At 37.1% G+C, this 20604-nt stretch overlaps 1 protein-coding gene across 2 annotated transcripts in view; it reads right to left on the bottom strand.

Annotated features, from left to right (window-relative positions):
• Nucleotides 1-20604, bottom strand: part of tcf25 (TCF25 ribosome quality control complex subunit) — a 278696-nt gene that overhangs the window by 226142 nt on the left and 31950 nt on the right. For both annotated transcript variants that reach the window (XM_026234236.1, XM_026234237.1), the window contains one exon: nucleotides 11521-11603. In XM_026234236.1, coding sequence (XP_026090021.1) covers nucleotides 11521-11603 — 83 coding nt within the window. The remainder of the gene's footprint in view (nucleotides 1-11520; nucleotides 11604-20604) is intronic.

Here is a 20604-nt window from a genome sequence, read left to right as displayed (position 1 = left end):
GTAAAGCAATTTCTTTTGCTCTTGTAGTACGTATCTTATGTATAGAACCCTCGTTTCCTGAAGGAGGAAACGGAGACGTTACATTAGTGACTGACGAATTGGGATCTCGCTAGAGAGACGAATCACCTTCGAGTGTTAACAAAAGTCAATCGTTCTTCAGGGAACGAGGGTTACATATGTAATCGAGATAGTTCTCCTTCAGTCAGTCACGTCCAACATTACGTCAGTGACTGATGAATTGGGGTCCATATGGAAATCGCCACTTGCTGACCCCCTCCAGTGTCCTGCAAAATCTGGCAAGTCCCCCCAAACCAGTTGGGGTGGAAGATAGGACAGGCTTAGGCAGAGGAACCCACCACTGCTGTTCCATACAGTGGGAATTGGATAACACTGGGAAAGAGTAACCAAAGAAGGAAGGAACCACATCCTGCGCATAGGAGGTAATGTGGAAATTACACATGGACTGGCCATAGGGCAGTGCTACATAGAATACCCTACGGTAGACTCAGCCCGCCTGGGGTGAGATCACTACACAGCAGTTACGGCAGAGAAATCTCTGCCAGGGAAAGACGTGAGGGAAGCCGTACCATGGATAAATACACATGTGGGATCACCCGAAGGGGCAATCACAAAACATGGGCACCTAGCCCAGCACAAGGGCTGACCTTGGGCATACGCACGAGTGCTTAACCTGGCGTCTCGCGCTCCGCCACGTCTGACTGCCGAGGGCGTGAAAAGAACTTCAACAGGGTTTGCCAAGAGGGAAACTGAACTGAGAAGCACTTAAGAGCTATTATAATATTATACTATTTAAACTGAACTGAGCTGGATGACGACATCATTGATTCAATGTTGAACTGCCCTTTGCATTGACACACTATTTTCCTAATTCGGTTCTGTTGCTTTTTAAAAGCACTATATAAATAAAGGTGACTTGATTTAGATATCTTGGAAAGCAGGGTGGCCAACGGCTGATATAAAGACAATATAATTTTATTTTTCATTTATATTTAAGAAATTTTAAATCATTTGAAAATGGATAAAAAAAAGTTTCAAATACTTACTTTAAATGACAATGTATTTTTAACAAATAAATTAATATTTAATAAAAATGCAATTTAAAAAGAAAGTAAACACTGTTGTAACGTATGAGCAGTTCATTCATTCATTGATTCTGAATTAATGAATCATGGTTCTTTGAATCTAAAACAATACACCTTCCTTGGCTAAAACCCAAAGCTCTTAGCCTAGGAACTCATGCAGGTAAATCAACCTCTCTGCAGAGTAAGCTAAATGACCGGCCTGGCGCCGGCATGGCTTGGTTTAAATTACTTTACGACCCCTAGAATTTTTACATAAAGTAGATGTGTGTAGGATGCACCATATTTAAACTATTAAGTTTGCTTATTAAAGCGTTTAAAATAAACTCTCAGGACTTCCGGGTTGGCTGCAGACCAAAATGGCAGGTTGAGCACTTAGCTCTCGCAAGTCGGCGTTATATTTACCCCGTGTAATTATTTTTGATTCAAAAAAGTGATTTTTCTTCTTTGATATGACAGGGGGGAAGAAAGGCAGAGGTAAAGGGATGCAAAGTACAACGAATAACTATTTGCACCGTGCAGAGCAAGACGAAGTGGATGACATGCGGGGAGAAGAGATCCGACAACATGGAGACGAAACAACATCGGAGAATGTGCACACGGGGCTTGAAACTATAAGCAAGCAGATCAGCGAACTCAAGTCAGAACTTAAAGAAGATCTAAGAACATTCAAAGACGAAATTAAACATGATATGAGAGAAGAGATCCTTGAGTTCAAACAAGAAGTTAACTAACAACTATCAACAAACATGCTAGCCATGCAAGAACAGTAAGAAAATCATCGAGATGGATACGCGGACACAGCTGAAAACTGGAGAATGCTCTTCAGACTTTGGAAGTCCGTATATTTTTCTGTTATAATGCTTGTTCTAAGCAGTTCCTGGCTTGTTACCGTGTTACAGTTTATTTTTTTATTTAAGGTTAGCCTGTGGAAACATAGTGGTGTAAGAATGAATCGTTTTGATGGTGGCTCTACTGAGGTTAAACTAATGTCCTTAAACGTGAATGGTCTGGGTAACCCAATTAAAATTTAAAAAAAGAGAAAGTTTGTTGTTGCTCCAAAGAGAAAGTTTGGAGCAACAACACAAAATCAACAGGGACCCAAAACTACTAATGCGTATGCAGCAATTAAGGAAACAGATTAACGACCTGTTAGAACAAGATGTCGAGAAGAAGGCTCGATTCTATAAGCAGGCATACTATGAATCCAGCCCTAGAGCAGCCAAATTACTTGCCCGATGCTTACGTAAACAGCAAGTTGATAGGATCATTCATAGGATACGAGACCCACAAACAAATAGTTTGATTCATCATCCACAAAAAATAGAGGCCATTTTTCTAAATTACTATAAACAACTGTATACGGATACCTCTGATTCTAAAATGGAAGCGACAAGAAATTTTCTTAATGAAATGGATTTACCGAGTATAGGCAAAATACAAAACGATTTCATCACAGCAGATTTCACACTAGAAGAAATAAATAAAGTGATTGGGAGTTTAAAAACATCTAAAACACCAGGTAGTGACGGCTTTCCAGCAGAATGGTATAAAACATTTAAAGAACAACTAGCCCTACTTCTGTTAAAAACATTTAACTGGATTAAAAAAGAATGTAAACTTCCACCTTCATGGAATGAGGCAATTATCTTAGTACTTCCAAAGGAGGGTAAGGACAGGGAATTTAGTTGCAATTATAGGCCGATTTCAATTCTTAATGTGGATTATAAGATGTATACAGCAATTATAGCAAAAAGACTATCCTTCCTGAATTAATAGACGAGGACCAGACTGGATTTATAAAAAGCCGCCAAACACACGATAATATTAGGAGGACTCTACATTTGATAGATAAAATAGTTAGGGAAAATAAGACAGCAGTATTACTAAGTCTTGATGCCGAAAAGGCCTTTGATTGGGTCAATTGGGAATTTCTTTACCAAACGTTGGACAGATTCGGCTTCAATAAACATTTTGTAAATATAATTAGATCTCTTTACCAACAACCAACAGCCAAAATTAAAATTAATGGGTCATTATCTCCATCGTTTAATTTACAAAGAGGAACAGGGTTGTTGCCTCAGTCCCACATTATTTGCTGTTTATATTGAACCCCTGGCCCAGGCAATTCGTCAACATGAACAAATACAAGGCATTACAATAGGACATACAGATCATTTAATTAGTTTATTTGCGGATGATGTATTGATCCATTTAACAGATCCCGAGGCTTCCCTTCCTGTACTGATGGAAATCCTTGATCAATTTAATTTCTTAGCTGGTTACAAACTAAATATCGTAATTTAATTACAAACCATCTGAGGAAATCAGACAAAGACATAATTTAAGATGGGACCTGGAAGAAATAAAATATTTAGGGGTGATTATTACAAAAAATCTGAGCAGCTTGTATGGCGCTAACTATAATGTGATTAATCAGAGTATTAAAAGCGATATGGAAAGGTGGTCTACCTATCCATGAGATTTCGCCAGTAAGATTAACGTCATTAAAACAAAAATATTACCTAGATTGCTATACCTATTTCAAGCTTTGCCAGCAGATATACCTAAACACCAGTTTACAATCTGGGATAAAATTATTTCCAGGTTTATTTGGGATGGAAAGAAGCCCAGAATAAGATACACAACACTCCAATTAGCCAAGCATAAAGGAGGAATGGCCCTGCCGAATCTCAAAGATTACTTTTATGCAGCTCAGTTCCGTCCACTTTTTCTTTGGTGTAACAACAACTATTTTGCTAGATGGAAGGAAATTGAGACATATATGGTGGGTTATCAAATTCAGTCAGTTCTTGGAGAAAAAGAAATCCCTTCAGTAGTCAAAAGTCAATTGGATTCAATAACCTCTGGAGCAGTGGAATTTTGGTTTGAATTCGCTAGACAATTTAAATTAAGCAAAGATCAAAAAGTGCTTCGATGGATAGCCTTTGATACTCAATTTAAACCAGGTGAAAGAGATGCCACATATAAGCAATGGGTAACAAAAGGCATCAGTGCAATATGTTCAATAATGGAAAACGAGGAATTACTGACTTTCCAAACACTCAAAGAAAAATTTTCTCTTTCTAATCGGGACTTATTTAGGTATATACAATTCAGAGATTACTTTAACAGAAATAAAAATGGAAATTTCACACAAAATTAATCCAGTCGTAAAGATTATGATGAATGCATACAAATCAAATAGTAAAAGTGCAAAAATAATCTCCATGTTTTACGTAAGTATTATGGAAAGTAAGAGCAACTCAACATTATACCTTAAATCTAGGTGGGAAAAAGAATTAAATGAAGAAATTCTACCAGGTGTTTGGTTTGATGTGTGTGAAATTCAACATTCCTCCACAAGCTCGCAACAAATTAGGGTATTCAATTGGAAGAATTTAGTGCGATACTTTATTACACCTAAAATCAGCAGTAAAGCTTCTTCTACACCCCAACAATGTTGGAGACTATGTGGCTGCTTAGAAGCACACCATACTCACATTTTTTGGAGTTGTGAAAAACTGAAGCCATTTTGGGAAGATGTACATCTAACCTTAACAAAGGTGCTTGGATATGAGTGTAACACCAATGAGCGGATGGTATTCAACCATCTGTTCTATGTTAATGAATCCTGACCCTTTTGACACATTCTACACTCAAAGACCAGAACGTGAGTTAAAGAAAAAACAAGGACTTTCGTTTTACAACCCTCTTACAACATAACTCACCACCCTGGGCGCCGCCATGACGGCAATGTCCTGGCGAGGATGAGAGTTATAACACCTTGGAGACTATCCAGAGATGCGATATCGAACTTCAAAAGGGAAGACAAACACCCCCCCTTCTTGATCGCACATTCCAGTGAAACAGACGCACACACAGTCATGAGACGCACACACACTCAAAAACAGGCACAAGCATTTTTTTGCTGGCCCATGGACCTTCTTTTACTAAAACTACCTCTAAATGTATTTTAATGTCTCCCTTTTTGTGCTCAAATGTATGTATGCGGCATAGTGGAATATATGAAGGTTACTGTGTGTTTAATGCAAACTTTATATGCAGTTCATTAAGAATAACTCTGTACCTTTGGATACGGGACTGGTAAAAGCATAGTTCTTGGTGTCGGGATAATCGTAAAAACACGACTGTAACGAATCTTGATAGCAAATTACAAAAAGATGCATTGTTTCAGAGGAACGATCTTGCTTAAGGAAAATGTGTAACTTTGACATCGCCATAAATTAGACCAGTGGGCGGAAATCAGCAAACAAAGAAGATTTTTCCCGCCTTAGTTTGTTTACACTTCATTGGCTCATACTAAAAAAATAGGTGTAAACCTAGAGTTACTTAAAAGCTCAAGGAAACCTGTATTCTGGGCATTCCGCCAGAGAGAAAAGAGGATTCCCAGCTTTGCAACCGGACTTCAAGAAGTTCTCCGTTATTCTTCTTTACTTTTCGTTTCATTCTAGTTTTTCTTTATTGTCTGCTGATATTTGACTTCGTTCAATTGCCTTCACGAGCCAAACGAACTCAAGTCTAGTCATCTTTTGGCAAAGTTTACCTTCGCCTTAACCATCGAGCTCGCGCATCATCTGCTCTGGAAAGAACCACGCTGAGGCCGCACAGACCGGACAATTTGAGCGCAGCTACGCACAAGAGCCAGATCAAAGCAAGTACTTTCTTATATCGCAACTAAAATTGCTGTTTAAGGTTGTCTAGGCTATTCCATGTTTGTGAAATCATCCAATGACTTGGGGTCTCTTGCAAAGTTAACTGTTTGAGATTGCCACGCTGAGATTGCTTTTCACTTTCACTTTCTCTCCCTCTCTCTCTTTATCTCTCTCTCTCATTTATCTCATTATTATTCTTGTTCATTTACCTTGTTTAAATTGTATTTTCGTTTTGCTATATACTCATATTTACTCCGTGTGAATTGTAGTTATGTACTCTTTAGTCTGTTTTTATTAAATCCTATAATTTGCTTGAATTGAATTGTTTTATTGCTCATTGAGATCGAAGTCCCTGAATCGTGTGATCTAGCTACGAGCTTTGTTTTATATGAATTAATTTTCAGTAATCTTAGTAGTACAGACACAGAAAATATTGTTTTTTTCTGATCAGAAGATTAATATTTCTTGGAGTTTGTAAGAAGGGTATTTTTATTGAATTTTGATAAGGAAGTCTAGCTTCCAGTTCGCTGGACGAACAGATTGTCTAGAGTAACTTAAATTAATTCTAGTAAAGGTTACCTTTAAATGATTAAATATTCCCTCTTTGGGTAATTTAATATTTGTAAGCAATAAGCACGTTATATTCATAGACTCATGAATATTCACTTCATGTGAGTTAATTATTCCCCAGAAAGTGATTGTTGCTACATGAGATTCCTCTGTCATGTATTGTCTTGTACTTGGGTCATATTTCACTGGTTACACTTCAGGAGGACCGATATCTGGTAAAAACACTCCTTACAGCAGCAAGGAAAACCATAACCAGAAGCTGGTAGAAGCATGATTTACCTGAACCACAACAATGGTTTGATGTAATTCAGGAAATAAGGGCGTTGGAGCATAGGACTGGTGTGTTACGATTGAAGGTGGACTTGTATGCCAAAAGATGGCAAAAATAGAAACTTTGACAAATCATAAGGTCACTGGCTCTCAGACTGTACTCACCAAAGTTTTGGACATAAGTATACCTATCCAATTGTCTTCCCTTTCTGTATGCACCATGTTTTTACTTTTTCTACAGTATTCTCAACATAGGCTTTGTTTTTATTGTATAATAAGTTATTTTCTTTTTTTCTTTTTCTTTTCTTTCTGCCAATCAGCGCCAGAGAATCCCTCTCCAGCAACTTTGTTACAGAAGGGAATGCATTCAAAGCCAACAAGGAGCATCCAAACGCAAATACACAATATCTCATAATTCTGGCTGAAACTGGTGCAAATCTTATTAAGAAAATGAACTAAGATTAAAATGCTAGTAGATTGATTCTCTCAGGTTGCGGTCAAGAAGTAGTGTCTAACGCTAGACACTTGGGACTCCATTCACCCTCCGTTAATAACATAAATTTTCTCTGTCACTGTTTGAATGAATGTTTGTGTGTTTTTGTTGGTTTAGTTTGTGTGTATTAGAGTAGTTCAATAAAGTCTTGTCTGATTTTACATTCCAGTGTCTTGTGCTGTGTGCTTACAAGATACTGCCTTAAACTGTAGATTTTGTTAGCTTGCTCATAATCAGTTATCATAATTTCATGATATTATTACCGTAGGCCACGGGATAATATTTTGTCCAGGATTGATAAAATACCCTAACCTCAACTTATCGGTGGACGAATAGTTGATAAAGCATTAAATATTAATTCTGAATAATTTGCATACTAATTCAGTTCTTTTTCACTGTAATTCAATCACCTTTGAGTTATATTGATCTTAATTCCCTTATTAATCTTACACAATAATCATGTAAGTTATTACTAAGATGTATTCAATAGGTTTGTGCGTTGCATAACTGGTTAGCCTGTTTTGCGAGGGTTATGATTTTTTGAGTTGTAACTTGGAAATGTTTCTGCTAATTAATGTTCTCAAGTAGTTTCTGTAACCCTAGCCAGGTCATATAACTTTATGACCCAAATGGGAGAAACAGGAAAGTCCAACTCGCTGGAATTCTTGTAAGAAAAGAGAAAAGTAAATTTTTTAAATGTATTATAAATGTATTGACTGTATAGCCTTTTTGTGCTTAGATGTCTTCCCATATCAAATTCGAGTATCTGCAATTTTATCGTGTGTTAATCAAACTTTAAATGTGTGTAATTCTGCATATGAATGTAACTTTGTTTTTCCTACCTTTAACTGTATTCTTGGTATCTGTGTAACAGTCATCTTTTGACTGAACCACTCATACATATGAAAGGTATGTAAGATGTAGTATTCTGGAATTACCATCTTGCTGGAATATAACTGCTGAATTCTGACAACACCATAAATTACTCGAGTGGGTGTCCCCCAGAGACAAAGAAACTTTTTCCCGCTTCAGATCGTGAACATTTATTGGTTGTTTGCGCAAACAAAGCCGTGAACCCAGTCGCTTTCAAAAGGTTACGGTCTATGATTTTGCCATCAAAATCATTCTGTGATCTCGACTATTTCTCTCTCATTCTCTCTCGCTCATCCTCTCTCTCTCTCTCTCTCTCTCTCTCTCTCTCCCTCTCATCTGTATCCGTTATGTCTTGTATTTGTTTTTACTGTTTGTATTGTTATACACATATTTACTCTGAACTCATAATACATCAAACTACGATTCACAATTATTAAAATCCAATATATATTCATGATTGCTTCGGTCTAAAATGCATCAGAATACATCACATCAGAATAGTTTCATGGCCAGAAACAATTTTTCCTGGAATTATAAGAAGTGATAACTTTATTGAAAGTTGATAAGTTAATCTTACAGCCGTTTGCTGGACAAACCACTGTTTGATTTGCATTAATTCCCAGTAAAAGATATCACGATAATTGATGTGAAGAATGGAATATTGACATATTAATGAGTAAATAACAGTGCCTTGTAATGAGTTATTGATATATACAATTGACCTATTTTTCATCTTCAATAATTTTAGTTCATATGAGATATATATTAATCATATTCCTGATTAATTATTAAAATTCCCTATATATAATTTGAGTTCATTTTAATTACTACCCAGTGCAGCTACACTGTAATCCAACAGGGCACTCAGTAATCTGGGAAGTTTGTGTGCATTGTGGTTTTGGGAATCATATTTTTTCAAATAAAGCCAATGTAACACTCATTTTACACACAGCACACAGTGAAAATGACACAAATATGACATTGGGCAAAAGCATGAAGCGCAGCATAATTTGCGCTTCTCCACTGAAGCTGAACTCTCCTCCTATCCACGTTTAATTCGCAGGGACCGACCATCAGGCAGAAAACATGCGATCATTCAGAATACACAAATGCAAAACTCAAAAGATCTTAGTGTTTTTGAGTTTGCAAGATTTTTTAAATTAAATGTTCATTAGTCATTCAAAGATTTGTTTAAATGATATAAATGCGTGTTTGCTGAATGCTGACATGAAAACGAAAAAGTATAATGTTTACCTTTCTATTACTATTATAAAAGCAATTATTATAGTACTTTTTTTGTATACATTTTAATTCCTTTACTTAACAGTTCTTTCTGATTATTAGACAGACTTCCATCCGTATTTAGACATTAACGACAACAGTGAACGAGAGAATGTGAGCACTGTGTGCTAAGGTGCTGCCGTTTTCAGACATTGCATTAGAATTTTAGGTGTATGTCAGGCTGCCTTATTAGTGGTGCATGAGATTGAGATGTGATGACAATGTAATGTTTTTGTTAGCCGACATGAGCTTTAATCTAAATAACATTTATTAAAGGGATAGTTCACTCTCAGATTAAATTTTGGTACGTTTTAGCTTACCTCAAGGACATCCAACATGTAGGTTTCTCCGTTTCCTCAGTATTTCCCATTTTGATATTTTTAGGTCCAACCGTTCTTGTCTGTGTCTCACATAATGGATGTCTATGGTCACCACCTCAAAGAGCATGCACAGAGGAGTCAAAATTAAACAATTCCCCATCATAAGTACACACTGATGACTTAAGACACGAAACGAGCAGTTTGTGTAAGAAAACGAACAGTATTTATATCGTTTTTACCTCTTCTACACAACCACGTCCAACTGATCTGAGGGCACAAGTGATTTCTGATGTGATGTGAGCGCACGCTCTGGCTTAGTCTGGGCAAGCGCGGAAAGCACCGGAAGCGATCTCTCACGCGTGTACATCACTCATTGTTTACACTTACTGTCTATGGTTTACACAGATTTCAGAAGTATTACCTTTCACTGTGAAGATCTAAACATATTTAGACGTTCAGGAAATTGCAATGGAAGACGATTTTAATATATCCATAGACACCGTTGAATTTTTTTCACAACCATATTAATTTGAACAAGAATACACAGACCAAGTACTCAGGAGCGATCCGCTGCAGCAGCACGCCTTCAAGCCTCAGAGAGACAGAGATCTCTTCAAAATTGGTGGTTTTTAGTAGCAAGTGTTGGGAGATGCCAACAGAAGTGGATAGCATATGTTGTCACGAATGGAACAACTACAAGACGACAACGAGGATATTGACAGTATCGCATCACACACCTGCCTGACTGAAGATCCTGAGTTTTCTCAGCTGTTGAGACCCAGCGTTTTACACGTTGTGTGTAGTATGCCACGTATAAACTGGAGGCGACGGCCAATGCCAGAGGGACCCAATGGCACGCTGTCAATAGAGTGAGTAATGTGTTATATTTTTATTATAATCGCAACGAATACAGGGTGCATTATAAACAAATTAATTAATTACAATTACTGCATTATATTACAGTGCAGATTGGTGGCGTAGCATGTGGTAAACAATGAGTGCTAAAAAAATTAAAAAAAAACAATGAGTGATGTGCATGCGCAAGAGAGCACATCCGGGGCTTTCTGCGGCTTGCACAGACTAAGCCAGAGCGCGCGCGCACATCACATCGGGAAGCAGTGTGTACTTATGATGGGGAATTGTTTAATTTTGACTCCTCTGTGCATCCTCTTTGAGGTGGTGACCATAGACATCCATTATGTGAGTCACAGACAAGAACGGTTGGACCTAAAAATAACAAAATGGGAAATACTGAGGAAACAAAGAAACCTACATCTTGGATGTCCTTGAGGTAAGCTAAAACATATCAAAATTTAATCTGAGAGTGAACTATCCCTTTAATCCAAGTTAATTTTATTGCTGTGACGTGTATATTTAAATATGTTTCCTTTGTCAGATTTCACTCCAGTACTTTGTTTTCTTTGTAACTAAATATTCCACACAAACAGTTTTTCCTGATTACCTTCCCCATTAATGTAAACCCTGTCTTCCTCAGTTGAGGGTCTGCTATTGTTTAGCGCCCATGTGGTTATTATTTTTCTCCCTGTGGATTTATTAAATTACTTTCTTGAACCCCTGTGAGCCCCTGTCATATGAAAGAAAATTTCAGTGTTTTATTGTGAATCATCCCCAAATCCATCACCGACCCAAACCATAACTGATACAGGTGTTCATCTAGGTCCCTTAATGTCTCACGCTGGGAGATATACATGTAATCATTTTAAAACAGCTACTGTTCTCCACTGACAAAAAGTAAATTGTGGCATAGCATGTCTATATTGGTAGAATCCAAATTTTCATGATTTTGCCAGGGGCCCCACAAACCCACAGGTTGGCTCTGCTCAAATCCTACAAAAAGATACAGCAGAAGCTCTGGGTGATATTTCTGAGCACTAAACAAACATTCTGGAAAAATATGAAACTGGGTCAGGTCTGACCTGGTCGACTGAAACGGGGCCATGTGTCTTTGAAAACAGTCATCCAAGTGCACCGATGAAACTGCCTCGGTCTCTGTTTTGATCTGAACATGGATACAAACAAACATAAAGCATTCAGAATTGCAATTTTCAGGCTTTATTCACAAAACACAAATCCATTTGTTTTTCAAGAATCATCTTTGGCACTTAAACACAATCAATCATTAAGTGATGAAATGAGATCCATTTGTTTAGACCGTGTGGTCAATATCTGGTGTTTGGTTGCCATCTTGCACTTGTCAAGTCATGACATAAGGAATGGTAACACTTTATAATAAATGTAAAATTTATAAACACTTTATAATACACACTTCCTTTAGCATTTTGGAGTTAAGGGATACAGCAATGTAAGGGTTAATCCGAAACATCAAGAGACACTCACTCAACACAATATATAACTTTGGTAACACTTCCAATAAGGTTTCAGTTATTAAAATGTATTATATTAATTTACGCAAACAATAATTACATGGCATTTATTAATGTAAATCTCCCTCTCTCTCTCTCTCTCTCTCACACACACACACAAAGAACAATAGATCTACAATTCTAGTAACACTTTTCAATAAGGTTTTAGCTTTTAACATTATATAAGTTAACATGAACATTACTTATATAGCATTTATTAATCTTAGTTAATATTATATTCAAAATGGATTGCTACATTAAAATGTATAGCTAATGTACATCAGTAACTGTACCATGAATAAACAAGCAATTTTTTTACTAACACAAATAAATGCAGTAAAGATTTGTTGTTCATACTTAACTTGTACTAATGTTAAATACTAAATTATTTAACTATATTAGTTAACATGAACAATAATTATATATAGCATTTATAAATGTTAAAACTTAGATAAAAATATTTTAATACATTATTTGTTAATTTTTATTTATTTAAAGTTTTATTTTAATATTAGTTTTATGTACTAAAGAGAGCAGCCCGAAAAATGCAGCGCAGCTGGAGGAAAACAAAACTAGAGGCATTTCATATTGCTTGGGGGGAAAGTAACCTATCCTACAGAAAAGCATTAAAAACTGCTAGATCCGATTACTTTTCTTCTCTTTTAGAAGAAAACAAACATAATCCCAGGTATTTATTCAATACAGTGGCTAAATTAATGAACAATTTACTCAAGTGTTGACATTTGACATCACAGCAGTAATGACTTTATGAACTACTTCTAAAATCGATACTATTAGAGATAAAATTGTAACCATTCAGCCGTCAGCTACAGTATCGCATCAGACAGTGCACTATAGACCCCCTGTAGAACAGTTCCACTCTAGGGCTGGGACAACGCGTCGAGGTCATGGATGACGTCGACGCAAAATATGCGCATCAATTCGTCTATCTGTTTTTATTTTTCTAAAAAACGTTTTCAAAACGTTAACCTTGTGCGCGTTGAATATACGCGATGGCCGGATCAACATTCTGTCCAACGTTATATAACCAATTCAGGAGTTTTTCTGTATTGATCTTTTTTTTGGCGGCTGTCAAAGCAACAGTCTTCAAACAACACGAGCGCTTCTTGCTCTCTCTCTCCCTTGTGCATATTAATCAAAATCATTAAACACGATAGAAAAAGGGCGAAACACCAAAGTTTCACGCGCGCTCGCGCACTCACAGTCTTCAAACTACACGAGCGCTGTCTTGCTCTCTCTCTCTCTCTCTCTCTCCCTCGTGCATACTAACCAAAATCATTGGACACAATAGAAAAAGGGTGGAACGGCAAAGTTTCATGTGGAGCATTCGGAGCTTTTTTTTTTTCTCCATGACAGGCTGCTGGCTCCCACTGTTAATTTTTTTTTTTTTTTTTTGGAAAAGCACTCTAAGCTGTATTAGCTTAAAGCCCTCAAGTTTACATTGGTTACTGTATTCTTTCAAATGCTCTTAACAAGTATTTTGGGTGACCTTTTTTATTGAATGCTAGACATCAAGTTGTTATTTTCATCTGAAAGAACTTTTTTTCAGTAAGCTAGGCCCTATGTGTTCAGTAAGCTTGTTTCAGTAAGCTATGCGTTTTCGAGGCTTAAAGGTTTTATTGAATGCTATCTCTATACAAGTGCAAAGTAATGCATTCTTAATCAGTCTTTTATTTTGTAATTTGAAGAGCAATAAACATATATTGCAATGTTAAGGAATTCATGTTTTTTTTTCATTTAGATACAGTATGTAAATCAACAAGTATAAATTGTTAGTAGTCAATTAATGGGGAGATAATCGAAATTGAATCGGTCTGAAAAAATATTTTTTCGATGCATCGAAAAAATAATCGCTAGATTAATAGTTTAAAAAATAATTGTTTATCCCAGCCCTATTCCACTCATTCTCTACTATAGGAGAGGAAGAATTGTATAAACTTGTTAAGTCGTCTAAACCAACAACATGTATGTTATACCCTATACCATCTAAGCTCCTAAAAAGGTGCTTCCAGAAGTCATATTAATTTCTCATTGTCATTAGGATATGTCCCAAAAATTTTCAAATGGCTGTTATTGAGCCTCTCATCAAAAAAAACACAACTTGACCCCAAAGAACTAGTTAATTATAGACCGATCTTGAATCTCCCTTTTCGGTCCAAGATACTAGAAAAGGTGGTATCCTTACAATTATATTCCTTCGTAGAGAAAAATGGTATCTGTGAGGATTTCCAGTCAGGATTTAGACCATATCATAGTACTGAGACTGCTCTCCTTAGAGTTACAAATGACGTTCTCTTATCATCTGATCGTGGTTATATCTCTCTATTAGTTCTATTGGATCTTAGTGCGGTGTTTGACACAATTGACCACAACATTCTTTTGCATAGACATGAACACTTTGTTGGCATTAATGAAAGTGCATTAGCATGGTTTAAATCATACTTGTATGACCGCCATCAATTCGCAGCAGTGAATGAAGAGGTATCATATCGATCACAAGTGCAGTATGGAGTACCTCAAGGCCGCTACTGTTCACACTTTATGTGTTACCCTTGGGAGATATCATCAGGAAACATGGTGTTAGCTTTCACTGTAATGCTGATGATACTCCGCTCTATATTTCTTCGCTGCCCAGTGAAACATTAATGGAATGCATAGTCGATATAAAAAAACTGGATGACGAGTAATTTCTTACTGCTAAATTAAAAAACAGAGGTGTCAATTATAGGACCTAAATACTCTGCATGTAATAACCTAGAACTCTTGTCTAAGACTTGATGGCTGCTCTTTCAATTCTTCGTCATCAGTTAGGAACCTTGGTGTGCTATTTCATTGCAATCTTTCCTTAGAAAGCCACGTTTCTAGCATTTGTAAAACTGCATTTTTCCATCTCAAAAATATAGCTAAATTATGGCCTATGCTCGCAATGTCATTTGCAGAAATGATAATCTGTGCATTTATGGCCTCAAGGTTAGATTATTGTAATGCTTTATTGGGTGGTTGTTCTGCACGCTTAGTAAACAATCTACAGCTAGTCCAAAATGCAGCAGCAAGAGTTCTTACTAGAACCAGGAAGTATGACCATATTAGCCCGGTCCTGTCAACACTGCACTGGCTCCCTATCAAACATCGTATAGATTTTAAAATATTGCTTATTACTTATAAAGCCCTGAATGGTTTAGCACCTCAGTATTTGAATGAGCTCCTGTTACATTATAATCCTCCATGTCCGCTACGTTCTCAAAACTCAGGCAATTTGATAATACCCAGAATTATCCAAATCAACTGCGAGCAGCAGATCCTTTTCCTATTTGACGCCTAAACTCTGGAATAACCTACCTAACATTGTTCGGGAGGCAGACACACTCTTGCAGTTTAAATCTAGATTAAAGACCCATCTCTTTAACCTGGTTTACACATCACACTAATATGCTTCTAATATCCAAATCCATTAAATTAGTCTGTTTCTCTCTTATTCCGAGGTCACTGTAGCCACCAGATCCAGTCTGTATCCATATCAGAGGGTCACTGCAGTCACACGGAACCAGTACGTATCCAGACCAGATGGTGGATCGGCACCTAGAAAGGACCTCTACATCCCTGAAAGACAGCGGAGACCAGGACAACTAGAGCCCCAGATACAGATCCCCTGTAAAGACCTGGTTTAAGATGATCACCAGGACAATACCGCAGGAAACAGATGATTCTTCTGCACAATCTGACTTTGCTGCAGCCTGGAATTAAACTACTGGTTTCGTCTTGTCAGAGGAGAACTGGCCCACCAACTGAGCCTGCTTTCTCCCAAGGTTTTCTTTCTCCATTCTGTCACCGATGGAGTTTTGGTTCCTTGCCGCTGTCGCCTCTGGCTTGCATAGTTGGGGTCACTTCATCTACAGCAATATCATTGACTTGATTGCAAATAAATGCACAGACACTATTTAAACTGAACTGATAGATATGGGAAAATAAAAGTTGGCCACACTGCTCAAGGTATCCTAAAACCGTTCACAATTTACAGGTCCTGTTCTTCGTGATCCCATGTTTTAAACTTAAGTTAGTGTTTAATGTTGTTTTTAGAGTATAAATAATATCTGTAAAATTCTAAAGCTCAAAGTTCAATGCCAAGCGAGATATTTTATTTAACAGAATTCGCCTACAAAAAATGACCCGTTTGGACTACATCCCTCTAGTTCCTGCAGTAATGACGTCACTAAAACAATTTTTTGACTAACCTCTGCCCACATGAATACATAAAAAATATCTTCACTCTGACCCCAGAAATCTCTCCACTCTTTCGCGCTCCTGCTCTGCTCATCTGGAACATTTATCCATTATTTGCTGCCCATTCTATCTGCCCCGGGAGTTTTCATCGATCATAATAACTGCTGTTTACATCCCACCACAAGTAGACACCGGTTTGGCTTTGTCTGAGCTTCAGGATGGGCTCAGGGGCAACATCAACAAACATCCTGACGCTGCTATTATCATGTCTGGGGACTTCAATAAAGCCAAACTCAGGCAAGTTATGCCTAATTTTTTTATCAACATGTATCCTGTCCAACCAGAGGACAGAATACACTGGATCATTGCTACACTCAGTTTAAGAATGCCTACCAAATCGGACCATGCCGCCATTTTCCTCACACCGGAATATAAACAAAGGCTCGTTCAAGATCCCTCGGTGCAGAGGGTGGTGACACAATGGTCCGCTCAATAAGAAGCCATGCTACAGGCGGCTCTTACAGACGTAGACTGGGACATGTTTCGTGCAAGTTCATCTGACGTCAGCTAGTTCACGGATGTAGCATTAAGCTTTGTAAACATGCTAGACAAACAAGCTACGGATACAATAACTATAAGGACCTTCTCAAATCAGAAACCGTGGGTGGACAGATCAATCCGTGCAGCAGCAAAAAAAAAAATGCACTGCTGCTTACAACGCCGGTCTTCTGTCGGGAAACATGAACGAGTACAAAGCATCGTACTATGCTCTCCGACGTGCAGTAAGACCCTCCAAACACAGATACAGGGAACGCATAGAGTCACATTTCCAGCTAAATAACTCCAGACGCATGTGGCAAGGACTAAGGACCATCTGTGCCTCTGCAGAGGTGAGAGCAGATCCGTCACTGGCTGACAAGCTAAACACTTTCTATGGCCACTTTGAAAGCAATCTAAGCAGCGCGAGTCTGTCGATCAGTGCGTCAGTAAGCAGCAGTCAGAGCAGCGATCATCATGTGATCATCGTGTAAGAGGTCGAGTATCGGAGGGCACTAAAGCGAGTGAATGTAAGGAAAGCAGCTGGACCTGATGGGATTTCTGGCCGTGTTCTGCGGTCCTGCACTGATCAGCTCGGTGGTTTGTTTACATCCATTTTTAAGGAGTCTCTTGCTACATCGGTGGCTCCCACCTCATTAAAAAAATCTGTCATCATCCCTGTGCCTAAGAACAATAAACCCTCTTGTCTGAATGACTATCGTCCAGTTACCCTCACATCAATAGTCATGAAGGTCTTTGAGACTGGTTAAAAATGTCATCTGCTCCTCCATCCCGGATACTTTAGACCCTCTTCAGTTCTGCCTATCGCCCAAACAGATCCACTGATGATGCCATCTCTCACATCCTGCACTCTTCTCTCACACACATTGACAGCGATAACAGGAACTATGTAAAGCTGCTATTTATCAACTATAGCTCAGCTTTTAATACTATAGTCCCCATAAAGCTAGCTTCTAAACTCACAGGCCTCGGCCTGAATTCATCCGTCTGCAACTGGATTCTTGATTTCCTCACCGGCAGACCTCAAATGGTGAAACTAGGCCAGTAGATTCTGTGTGCAGTGTAGACTGTATAGTTCATTGTACAGTGTAGTGTTTAGTGTACATTTCGTGTATAGTGTTTACTGTATGTATGTACATATTGTGTATAATGTGTAGTGTTAACTAAGTTTGTCTAATAGTACACTGTATGTACTGACCATATGTATGTGCATATTGCACACTTTCACCTGTTGAAGTCTGTTGGTTATATGTTAACTGTTCTGCAATTTCTGGAGCAAGCTCCCAAGAATTTCACTCACCAAGGCACATGTGCTGTGGTGATGTGACAATAAAAGTGACTTGACTTACATAGCTATATTTATGTATATTTTCATTGTTTTCTTTAATAATTGCACTGTCCAAGGAGATATATATTGTTTGAAAACAATATATTGTTTTCTGTGAGTGAGTAAACGATGATTTTCTCATAATTTAGAAAGAAAAATTCTATGCTATAAGCTCCAGTTCTCAAAAGTCCCGGGAACCAATGTTCTGTATGTGTTTTATGGCCTTATTCAAGTGATTTAACATTTTTAGTTTGTTACTAACCACGCATAACTTTTTTTCTCAAAAACACAATTATGTACATACATGCTGCTCAAATATTATTATAGCCCAGTTTGGGCTGATTACAGTGAGATTAGACTTTAGCCATTTAGATGTTTATAAGAAACTGAAAAAAGCACAAATGTAAGGGGCATGACAAAACTACCCTACCCTACTTTGATGATGTTTTTCTTACCTTTTTGGACATGGACAGTATACCGTACACACAGTTTCAATGGAGGGACTGAGAGCTCTCGGACTAAATCTAAAATATCTTAACTGTGTTCCGAAGATAAATGGAGGTCTTACAGGTTTGGAACGACATGAGGGTGAGTTATTAATGACATAATTTTCATTTTTGGGTGAACCAACCCTTTAAGCCCCCCCCCAAAAGACTCAAATTCTTAAAAAAAAATTCTTAAAGAATAAACATTTATTTTCTACAAGAAAAAACATTATAAAATATAGCTGCAAGCAGCGATGGTGGGCTCAAGCCATCAGTGCAAATGCCATCCCGGTGGCATCTGGTAAACTGTGCCTAGCGGGCACATTCATTTACAATAATCCTCTGGCAGTCAGGTTAAGGGATACAGCAGTTAAAGGGTTAATCCGAATCATCTAGACGTTGAAGTCACATTCACAGAACAATATATATAACTTAAGTAACACTTTACAATAAGATTGCATTTATAAACATTAACTAATGTTAACATGAACAATAATTATATAGCATTCATTCATGTCAGTTAATATTCCAAAGTTAAACATTAAAACATTGATTTATTGTGATTTTTTTTCCAAGCACATTTTACCAATTCCAAACCATATCAATCTTAACTACCATTATTTTTTATTTAATCATTTATGAGTGATATATAATTGTCCATGAAAGCTGGAAGAGAAAAACTCCTTATATTCAGGTGTGCAGAATTATTAGGGATGTTTTCTTTACAGATGAAATAAGCCAAAAGAGTTTGAACTCAAACTGAAAAGTTGAAAATTATGAAATCCCCCATGAGAAATATCAAAAACAAATGTAATACAGAAATTGCATGGTTAAGACTTGACCATTGGACAAAAAAAATGCTGACTGGGTCACTGGGTCAAAAAAAAAAAAAAAAAAAAAAAAACAGGTGAGGAAATTACAAAAAGAATTGTAAAAGAATTAAGAATTAATGTGAAGATACATTTTTGGTCAATTCTGCAAGACAGACTATTCAGGATAGGAGATGGAATAAAAATTAGCTCCTAAATCTTAATGCCAGATTCTTACAAGTACAAGAGGAGGTGGTGCTGGTCTTTCAGGAGTCACTCAATCTGTTCACAAAGCCTACATATAAAGTCTCAACATATAGTATTTCACAATACTTCATGCTATTCTAATTAAGTCATTTTTTGGGATCTTTTAAGTCTCTCAGAACCTGACACCTTGTAATTTTGGAGACTCCAGGAAAGTTGCAGTTCTGGAAATTGGTGGCACTGTACACCAAATGCTCCTTGGCAGTTTCACACCTAATTCTTCACTTTAATTCTTTTCCAGTTAACATGTTTATATTCTTCTCCACCTTTTTTTTTTTTTTCTGACCCTTAGATCCCAGTAAGCATTTTGCTGTCCAGTGGTCATGTCTTAAATTTGCAATTACTGTACTGCTCTAATTTTGAATAGTTCTCTTGGGGATCTAATAATTTAGGATTTTTCAGTCTGAGTTAAACCTCTTTTTTTAGCTCATTTTATCAGTAAAGAAAAAAAACGCCTAATAATTCTTCATACCTGAATATAAGGAGGTTTCTTTTTTTTCCTCTTTCAGCCTTCATGGTCAACTACGTATATATAATCACACTCGTTGCCTTCTCTAGTTCAGCTCAACCAAAGTCTCATCCCATTCGTCCATATTTGTTATATCACAAATCCCGGAAAATATTTGTTGTAGTCCATACAAGGTGTTCATTATAGTTTAAAAAGAATTTTTTGTTAAATAAAACATTTCCTTTTTAATTGGACTTTGAGCTTTGTAACTTTGCAGAACTTTTTTATGCTGATATTGACAAAAATGTACATCTCTATATTTTTTTCAATATTTCGATATATTAATATTCAGACGATAATTGTGCAATCCTTTAAATATGTGTGTGCAAATTGGCAAAGAAGGTCCAGTTGGTGTATTATATTGCTGCATTTTACCTATTATTGTATGGAATTACTAGTACATAAAGATATGAGACATTATTGATTTAAACATGAACCAACAAG

The sequence above is a fragment of the Carassius auratus genome, chromosome 46, assembly GCF_003368295.1.
Source record: "Carassius auratus strain Wakin chromosome 46, ASM336829v1, whole genome shotgun sequence".
Lineage (NCBI taxonomy): Eukaryota > Metazoa > Chordata > Actinopteri > Cypriniformes > Cyprinidae > Carassius > Carassius auratus.
Note: the sequence above shows the minus strand (reverse complement) of the source record. Positions and strands in the feature narration are given on the sequence as shown.